Source organism: Mus caroli, chromosome 13 (genome assembly GCF_900094665.2).
Source record: "Mus caroli chromosome 13, CAROLI_EIJ_v1.1, whole genome shotgun sequence".
Taxonomy (NCBI): domain Eukaryota; kingdom Metazoa; phylum Chordata; class Mammalia; order Rodentia; family Muridae; genus Mus; species Mus caroli.
The window spans coordinates 19,372,730-19,383,002 of record NC_034582.1 but is presented as its reverse complement, the minus strand read 5'-3'; the positions used below and the strand labels follow the sequence as shown (position 1 = coordinate 19,383,002).

Sequence of the window (10,273 nt, the reverse complement as noted above, 5' to 3'; positions counted from 1 at the left end):
AAAAAAAAAAAAAAAAAAAAACACTACAATGGCTATCATGGTGCACTATAAAAGATTCAGTAAAATTGTAATTCTCTCTGTGGACTGTATCTATGATTTAAAGCTTTATTTTGATACTAGAAGTGCTTCAATACAAACTTGTGACTTTAAGGACTAAACTTAAAGTCCTAGTTTTAGGAAAGCTGCTAAGTCATTGTAAATTCTAAGGATAATTAAGAAATTCAAGATGGTAATCAGTCAACTATAATTAATCAAATCCTTTAATGTGTTCAGAACCATACTTGTAGTCATGCTAAGTACTAATGCAATTAATTACAGGAATAGCTTTATCTAGCCTCCTGTATACATTTTAGTTAAACCTAAAAAGATCATTAGAAACAAGCAAAGCTTGACTATTTATATATACTTCAGACAGGTAGTCTTCAAACACTGCAGAGATCTCCAGAAGGTAGCATTTAAGGAGGTTTAACAGAAAAAACTTTACATGATAGAGAGACACATCAGTTCCTGGCAGTACTCCTAACCAACTCCAAAGATAATGGATACAGAAGCACCTATATCTGTAGCTTATGTTAAGTGTGGCAAAGCTGGCCATTGAGCAAAAACTACCCTATACGTCAACTGCTGACAGTACACTGTCCAAATTGTGAACAAATAGGACACTGGGGAATTGATTGCCTCAATTTGCTAGACAAGGTAGGAGAGTTCCCCGGAGGTCCTACTCCACAGGAAAATCCGTTGGATATTTTGGGTCAAAAACTCTTGCAGCTCTCCACCTACCACAGAGGAGTCTAGTATTCCAGGTATCAGATAAAGTCTCTGTCACTTTCAATAAGTTCAGAAGCTGTTTGGTCTGTACTTCTGGTTTACTCAAGTGAACTTCACCCTTCTCACGTCTCTGATGGACTGACACACCAGGTTATTGATAGATTTGTCAGTTGAACAGCAGCAAGGAAGGCTTCAGCTGCCTTCTCAGTAATCTTCCTGTGTAAAAATCAGCCCACAGGCCTCCCTCACTCTCCTAGAGCTGTTACTATCTCTGTCTAGAAACAGTTTACCATGTTACCAGACTCAGAAAAGAGATAAACTCAAAACCCAGGTTTCAATGTAACCTTTTACTGTTCCTTCATTGAAAGGAACCCCACTTTACAGCTGATGCTCCCAGTAATCAACCACCTGTGGCTTGTGCAAAATGGGAAAAAGGTTAATATGTAAGGTCTGAGGATATGAAAGCTTATGTTGTGAGGGTGTAAGAACGTGCTTTAGGGTTTAAGGAGGTGTCGCAAGGTATATACATTCAAGCCATAACTTAAGGTTAGTAAATGCAAGTTATAAAGGTTGGAGCTTAAGCGGTGATAAGGAAAGTGATTTGGGTTATATAAATAAACTGGAAAATGCTTCATACTTCTTTGCCTCACTAGGCTACTAGAAGACTTCAGACACAGAGTTTTAACATTAGGCAGTGGGATTCTGAAAACTATCAGTCTAACTATGGCAAAGCACTACTATTCTTATAGTCACAAGCTCAAGGTTTTAAATTTCCTTTGGTTGTCTTCTAAGTATAGACTTAAAGGTACTTGTGCTAAGAACGTCTGTCTGGTTTGTAAACTCAGGCACTTTCACAGTCTGTATTCATACTGAAAATAAAGAGCAAGTGAGTTTTTGTTTCCTCTGCTCAAATAAAGATTTCTGCCTTTCCCTGAGCTCTCCTAAAAAAGTCTTGATGCTTTTAACCAAAAACGGTTTCTGAAGCTCCCACTGTGACACAAAGATGTGAGTCTACTTCCTTTCTACAATGTGGGGTTTCAGTACAGATTACAAACAATGGTAATGCTAGCATGTCTAAGACTCTTTGTAAACCTAAAAAAGTAAAATAAAAGACTTAGGAAATCAACTTGAATCCTCTCATGAGTCAAATGTACTCTAGGTAAGTACCCCTGCCAGTCAACAGTATAAGGTCCCCTCACCAATTGCCTATTTCTGCGAGTGGAATCCTTCCCCGTTTCCCTGGTCTTGGGACTCCCCTCCTCCAACTGCCAAGGCCCTGAGCCTAGAAGTTTCAAATGTACACCTAAGGGAAAAAAAAAAATTTGTCCTAGACTCCTCAACTTTATCTTCTGGCCCACAGATATAGATATAGGTACATTTCAGTATCCTCCAAGTCCAAGGGTTGCCTCAAAACTTGCATCCTGAACAGCTTCAAAGGGGCTTCCCCAGCTGGTTCAGGCAGTGTAGTGGCTATTCCTGCTTCTCAACTTGACTATATCTGGAATGAACTACAATACAGAATTGGAAGGCTCACCAGTAACCCTAATCTGGAAGCTGGGAGATAGAAGTTTCTGACCTGGATCTTGGTATGGACATCTTGAGACATAGTGGCTATGGATTCCAGAAGATTAAGATAGGGAGATCTCCTAGTTCAAGGTCATTGGGACTAAAGGTGTGGTGGCACACACCTTTAATCTGGGTTATACCTCCTGGAGACCATATAAGGACATTGGAAGAAGGGAGTCCGCTCTTTTTCTCCTTCACCTGCTTGCCGTGAGAGACTGAGCAACTGCTAGATCCTTGGACTTCCAGTCACAGCTGCTACCAACCACTGTTGGGAATTAGAGTGCAGACTGTAAGTCATCAATAAATTCCTTTACTATATAGAGACTACCCATAAGTTCTGTGACTCTAGAGAACACTGACTTCAACTAGGCCTGTACATTCTTAGCTCCAGATGGTCCCACAGAGCCCGGACAGTGAGGGAAGCAGCCAGCTCTCCCAGCACTTGGCCAGCATCGCAGTTTTCTTGGATCCCAAAGGTGCTGTTGCCTCCAGACAGCAGAAAGTCATCTAAAGAATGCGATCCCCTCTTCCCTCCTCACCATCATCCCTTCCTAGTTCCTCATTTTTACAATACACAAAAAGGGAGCAGGGTGCTAATGACCAGGCATTTCCACAGGCCTGCCCTTGGGATCCTAGGAGCAGCTGTTCATCAAAAGACCCTTACAAAGAACACAGAGACCACCGCCATCGCTGCAAACCGCATGAGGATTTTCATTGATCCAACATGTTGGGGACCCCCCTCCCAGCATGCAGGCCAGAGGAGAGACCAAGAACAAAGAACACACTTTTATACCGTTGTATGGGGCAGATTTGGGCAACAGGGTTCTCATTGGTGTAGTAAGTAACCCTTTCAGGCATTGGTTGCCTAGTGACCCTTTGGCCTAGTGACTCACTTTGCTTGCCCCCATGGTGGGTTATTATGATTTGATCAGCAAAGTAATAGTACATTGACGTCACAGCTATTAATGTCAGGGGAATTCTCCCAACAAGGTCAGGATGGTTTATGCTCTTTGTCAGAATTCAGTGTAGGACAGGGGGCAGGAGAATTGCTAATCTTGTTATGGTTATTTCTCTGAGAACAGCTAATATTGTTTTGGTAGCTGAAGGTTTAATCATTTTGACCGCTAGAACTATGTTTTTACATTTGTCTAGTCAGCCAGCTTCCTTTTCTGGCTCTGCACTTGGCCTGCTAAGACAGTTTGGAAAGTCATTTTCGAAGGGGGAAGGGACTGGGTAGTCTTGAATTCATTTTGGATATTACCCAGCTTAAATCCTCACCTGCCACTACCAGGTGGGCCAGGTATTGTAGATAAAAGGGCTACCAAACACCCTTATCTTTCTACCATCTTGAGTGTGACTCTGATCTCTATTGTCAATCTCTCTCTCACACACACACTCTCTCTCTCTCCCTCTGTCTGTCTGCCTCTAGCTCTCCCTCTTGTCCCCACTCTGAGTCACCCTTTCACTCTCTCCTTCCCCATTAAGCCTCTTACACTAAATCTGTTACATGGCTTATTTCTCAAGGGCACACCTTGGCACGGCCCACCAAAGGTACTCCAACCCCCTCTTTGCATTTTATCTTATCACTGTCAGTGTCTTTAAAAGCCTAAAGCAATAAATGTTGCTGCAAGCCCCCTGTAGTTTTTCAACAAAGCACATTTTTTTGTGTATATATAAACTTTTGGCATCTGCATCATCCAGCAATTCACTACCACTCATGGCATGATAAGCTAATGGAATTCAGGAACAATAGTGAGAGTCTGGTTCTACAGCATGTTGTTGTACTTTAGTACAACACACCTTTAATCCCATCATTTGGTGACCAGAGCAAAATAAATCTCTGTGAGTTCCAGGCCAACCTGGTAACACACCTTTAATCCCATCATTCAGAGACCATAGGTACGTAGGTAGGTAGGTAGGTAGGTAGGTATGCAAGTACATTGATACATACATAGGTACATAAATGTATAAATATCTAAATACATAGATCCTAAATCTATGCTGTGTCAACATTTCTCACTGAATTTCTCACTAGTCCAGTTCCTAGTGCATTGCAGAGCAAGACTCACTTGTTCATTTGTTTAAAAGGTCTATTAAATATTTAAAAACAAAACCAAAAAAAATGCTTTGTGGGAAAGCAGATCTTTGGCTCTTTACAGAGGAAGAGTGTATTCTGAAGGGTACTGGATCCTTGTGGGATTCAGAAGGCTCTGTCGAGCGGAGAAAGGTAAAAGCGGAGACAAGCGAGAGTTACCAGCTTTATCTCCGAGGCTCTCCATGGAACACTGCTCAGAAAACAGTTTTCAGCATCCAGAGTTTGGACTGTCTTCCATTATACAGTCACTAGCACATCTCCTAAAGACCAGCCTTCAAATTTCCACACCATACACCACTGTGATAATGACCTAGGACAAATCCAGTCAGTGCCCAAATGGCTGTAATTTTCGAGGTGATGATTATTAAGCCAAGTGAAACAAGTAACAAAAGAGCCATAAAGATTCAGGATCTCAAAAAGCCCAAAGGAGGGCAAGACATAACACCTTAATCCCAGCATACAGTAGGAAGGAGAAACAGACAGATCTCCCAAATACAGACCATCCTGATCTACAAAGTTGCAGACCAGCCTTGAATGAGTCCATTTAAAAAAGAGCATGGAGAAGGTCTATTAGTGGGTAGGGAGGAGACTAAGCAAGCTATAAAGTGAATGGTAAATTCCTGTTACCTTTTTAAGACTTGAAAATCAGTTAATTTTTCTGAGTTACATTATTGGTTCTGTCCTTCAGAAATAGTTCACAATTCCAAACATCTGCAATTAAGAACTTTTATTTTTAAATTCGGTTAAGTGCCCAAATTACTCTAACCATGCAAAGCTTTATATCCCAGTCTTTAAATAGATTATAATTTGCTAACTAGGAGTCCAATTTCCATGAAAAAGGGCAAAGCCATCACTTACCAAAATATTGCATGCTTATGATAGATCGGTGTGATGGAAGTGTAGACCTTTCACAAATTAAACTGATGTATTTAATACCCACAAGTTGGAAAAAGCGCTACAGTTCTTTTTTTGGAAGATGGGTGGCTCTAAGAAGAGCCTTTAAAGTGGTTGTGTGGATAACAGAAATCCTTAAGCCCTCTCCCCGCGGATGCGGCGGGCCAGCTGGATGTCCTTGGGCATGATGGTGACACGCTTGGCGTGGATGGCGCACAGGTTGGTGTCCTCAAACAGACCCACAAGGTAGGCCTCACAGGCCTCCTGCAGAGCCATCACGGCCGAGCTCTGGAAGCGCAGGTCGGTCTTGAAGTCCTGCGCGATCTCGCGCACCAGGCGCTGGAACGGCAGCTTGCGGATCAGCAGCTCGGTCGACTTCTGGTAGCGCCGGATCTCGCGCAGGGCCACGGTGCCGGGGCGGTAGCGGTGAGGCTTCTTCACGCCGCCGGTGGCCGGGGCGCTCTTGCGGGCGGCCTTGGTGGCCAGCTGCTTGCGCGGGGCCTTGCCGCCGGTGGACTTGCGAGCGGTTTGCTTAGTACGAGCCATGACAACTAACCGTAGGGAAAAGTGAGATGGCTAAGCAGCGCACCGTGGCCTTTAAGTAGGCTTGCGTTCGCACACGCGCAACACACGTACCCGCGCTCTTACCCCTCCTCCCCATAGAGAAGCATCCTGATAGGCGTGTCTGCTTTTCAAGAGTCCCGCGCAGTAGTACTATTGGCTGAGGAATTCAAGTGGTGATTGGTTAACTCCTGCACACTGATAGGATGGACTGCTATACTCATGTTTTACTCTGGCACAACCGAGCTTTCTTAAATTTGTTTCCATTCCTTGTATCGAGTCGCTTAAAGAATTTGAGGCAAAGAAATCTTGAATTTGAAATATCATGACCCTAGAGATCTAGAAACCACTCTGGAAAATATGTACTCTACCCGCCTTTGGTTTTATTTTTCCGCTTCTTGTGCCTAGACTGCACATGATAGGTTATTTCTCAGCCGGTGAAATGAGCCAGTCCAAGCCAGATTTGAATATATCAAAGGGAGGTTTATTGGGAAACTGCTCTTGGGTGAGGTCCCTGGCCCCAAGGTCTGAGACGGTCAAATCAAGAGGTGGCAACCAAGGAGGAAGAAAAGGAGACCAGGTTTGCTATATCCAAGATATGCACCTAGGACCTTTTACCTTGACAAAAGCCGAACTACGTTTTTGCTCCAGAGGAGTGTTTAAAGTGACACAAAGCAAGCAGTAATGTAACAAAACTACAGGTCAAGTAGCCTCTGAATCTTGGGACTTTGTAAAGGCTTACCTAACAATTTCCGTAAGACCCTTTTGTATTTTCTCCCAACCCCGAACGTCTGCTGCCTCTCCGGAGCAATACGAAGATGTAAAGGACTGCAAGAGCAAAGTTTTGTGCAAAGTATAAACCTATGTTTATGCTATATTCAGTATTTCTCTACGTGAGCAAGACAAAGCAGTTTCTCTACGTGAGCAAGACAAAGCAGTTGCCTAAGAATTACCTCAGCCTATCAGGATTATGGTTTTGTGCTTGAAACATTAATATAGGTTTTCCACAAGCTAAGTTAAACGTGTTACTAGACTCTTATATGAAGAAGTGGTGGCTCTGAAAAGAGCCTTTGGGTTTTGTTTAAAAAAAAAAAAAAAAACTTAGCTCACTGGCTTACTTTCCTTTGGGCTTATGGTGGCTCTCGGTCTTCTTGGGCAGCAGCACGGCCTGGATGTTGGGCAGGACGCCGCCCTGCGCGATGGTCACGCGGCCCAGCAGCTTGTTGAGCTCCTCGTCGTTGCGGATGGCCAGCTGCAGGTGGCGCGGGATGATGCGCGTCTTCTTGTTGTCGCGGGCCGCGTTGCCCGCCAGCTCCAGGATCTCGGCCGTCAGGTACTCCAGCACGGCCGCCAGGTACACCGGGGCGCCGGCGCCCACGCGCTCCGAGTAGTTGCCCTTGCGGAGCAGCCGGTGCACGCGGCCCACGGGGAACTGCAGGCCGGCCCGGGAGGAGCGGGTCTTGGCCTTGGCGCGAGCCTTGCCACCCTGTTTGCCGCGCCCAGACATTGTAAGTTCCTAGCTGTCAGGATCTGTTCAGCGTATAGTGATGCAGCCACAGCACCATTCTAATACTCAACTCCTGGCGCGAAAACGGAGTGATCTCATTGGCTACACATACTGCAGTTTTACCTAAACCAATCGTAGCATGTATATGAAAAAACCTTGTTTTGATTGGATAGTTAACGCATAACGTTTCAGGACTCTAAAAGGATAGCCTCAGCTTTGTTTAAATAGCAATAAGGGCTGTCTTTATTCCAACGTCTCTTTTTTTTTCTTGTTGTTGCTTTCTGTTCACTACGCCTGAGCCCACCAAGTCCGCTCCCGCCCCGAACAAGGACTCCAAGAAGTCCGGTACTAAGGCCCAGAAGAAGGACAGCAAGAAATCATTAGGAAAAGACTAAATAAAAGGGAAAACTTGCTCCTGTGTGAGGCACTAGCATCTGGGTTGCATTCAGCCTAGCATTTGAGTAGGCTGAAGACTACATTTAAAATTATACAGAGAACTGTTGGTTTTAATTTTAATACTTTCTCCTAAAGAGTTATTTTTAAGTATGTGCATGTCTCTATGTATATATCCTCTGGAACTGGTGTGAGCCACCCAAATAGATAGATAGGGAGCACTGAACTCTAGTCCTCTGCAAAAGCAGTAAACTCTCTTAACTAATATCAAGGCACCTCTAGCGCCAACCTTCAATACTTTTAATATTGCCCATAGTCCCATTTTTGGTCAAATTAAAGTTGTTTAAGGGTAGACCTTAAACCTGGAAAACCATGCACAGAGCCTATTCTTCACAGCCCAGACCACTGATCCAAACCAATGTCCTCCGCAAACTGAATAGTTGTAGCAGCCTCCTTACTAGTTTTCCTTGACACTAGTTTTCATCAAACATCTATATTCATTGTTTTGAAATTTAACTCAGATCTTGCCTGTTCTCAGCTCAAACCCCTACCGTAATTCCCACCTCAATGAGAGCAAACTCCAACAAAATGAACAAGGAACCCTTCACTCACTCATTAAGAGCACTGGCTGCTTTTCCAGAGCACCCGGGGCCCATCCCAGCACATACATGGTGGCTCACTACTGCCTTAAACCCCAGTTTCAGGGGATCTAGCACCCTCTTTTAGCCTTCTAGGGCACATGGTACCCAAACACCCATATACATTTAAATTATTCATACTTATAAATTCCAGAACTCAGAACAATTGCTGACACACGTTGTGTTCAGATTACTCTTTTCAAGCCTCAGATTATTTTCTTCTTCAAACAAGTTCTTAACCTCCATTAGTATATGATACTTTTCCCTTACCCACAGAAACCCTAATCTTTACAAATAAAGATGAGAAACAGGAAGTGCTGGGGTAGGCCTTTAATCCCAGCACTTGGGAGGCATAGGCAAGGGTTTATCTTAAATTGGAGGTCAGCCTGGTCCACAGAGTTCAAGGGCATCCAGAGAAACACGGTCTCAAAAAAGAAAAAGAAAAAAAAAAAAAGTGGTGGTGGTGGTGGTATCATAATAGCGATAACGATGACGAGAAACAGTCAGCAGGCTGAACAATGAGGAACAGTGTTTCTGCAAAACCTGTTAAACTGAGTTGGATCCCTCGGTGGAAGGAGAGACTCAAAATCCTGTAAACTGTTCATTCACTTAGTAACACACACACACACATCACATTAGCACCCTAAATTTCTGTGATTTCATAGTATAATCATACAAGTGGATTGCTGGCCATGAAGAAAAGCATCTTTTCTGTCCAGTTTTTCTTTTGACTTTTTTGGGGGTTTTGGTTTTGGTTTTGAAGACAAGACATTTAGCCCCCAACTTTCGGTGTACAGTACTCTCAAATCTTATCACTCTTGGCTGAAACCAAATTCCTGAAGATACACGTGGACCACACAGATTTTATTTAAACATCCATCACGGATGCACTCCTACATGTTAACAATAGGGACGTTCCCATAAAGTTGCATATTAGAACTACCAATTTTTTATACTTTATCTAATGCCCAACCTTAATGAAACATTCCTTTTCTAGTAAACAGCTGACCTCCACCATGAGTAACAGAAAAGCCCACACTGCACGGGCCTGCAGGACACGCAAGGCGACTTTCTTTGTAGCCGGATCTCCGCAGTCTGCGCAGACGCGCCAAAGCACAGAAACAGCCAACCACCGTCGGTGCTGTGCACTCAGGCCCGCCCCACGCTCTTGTCAAGCAGCGTAAACGCTAGCTCTCGCGCTTTGTCCTTGCAACCTAAACCATCTAAACACTTTCTACTTCCTACTTCGATAAATGCACGTTCCCTGAATATGATTTAAGCATTGTCTACCTGGATTGTAAATACTATTGAGTCGATTAACGTACTTACTCAACGCTGCTAACCTTGCACAATCACCTCAAAACGTAAGACACATGTTCGCTCTTTTAATAAGAAAATGTGGGCGGCCCTGAAAAGGGCCTTTGGTTTTGGAGGTCAGAAGCAAGATTCTCTTAACCGCCGAATCCGTAGAGGGTGCGTCCCTGGCGCTTGAGCGCGTAGACCACGTCCATGGCGGTGACGGTCTTGCGCTTGGCGTGCTCGGTGTAGGTGACGGCGTCGCGGATCACGTTCTCCAGGAACACCTTCAGCACACCGCGGGTCTCCTCGTAGATGAGGCCGGAGATGCGCTTCACTCCTCCGCGCCGGGCCAGGCGGCGGATGGCGGGCTTGGTGATGCCCTGGATGTTGTCGCGCAGCACTTTGCGGTGGCGCTTGGCGCCGCCTTTGCCAAGACCCTTACCGCCCTTGCCACGACCAGACATAGTGAACTCGCTGAAGAAGAAACCTCAACAGTGTGGAAGGCACAGGCACATTCCTTATATGCAGTGTTTTCGGACCTGATTGAAGACT

General features: G+C 44.5%; 2 protein-coding genes across 2 annotated transcripts in view; both read right to left on the bottom strand.

Moving 5' to 3' along the window:
* LOC110308115 overlaps positions 1–10,226 on the bottom strand; it is a 49,533-nt gene extending 39,307 nt beyond the window's left edge. Inside the window, exons 1-3 of the mRNA XM_021180470.2 lie at positions 9,879–10,226; positions 9,556–9,563; positions 5,519–5,899 (exon numbers count right to left, since the gene is read on the bottom strand). Of these exons, the coding sequence (XP_021036129.1) occupies positions 5,519–5,899; positions 9,556–9,563; positions 9,879–10,185 (696 nt within the window). The 5' untranslated portion in view covers positions 10,186–10,226. The remainder of the gene's footprint in view (positions 1–5,518; positions 5,900–9,555; positions 9,564–9,878) is intronic.
* On the bottom strand, positions 6,965–7,407 carry LOC110308113 (histone H2A type 1-F). Its single transcript, XM_021180468.2, has one exon. It carries the CDS (start codon positions 7,389–7,391, stop codon positions 6,999–7,001), a length of 393 nt encoding a protein of 130 aa, XP_021036127.1. The 5' UTR covers positions 7,392–7,407; the 3' UTR covers positions 6,965–6,998.
* Positions 10,227–10,273: the final 47 nt, after the last annotated feature.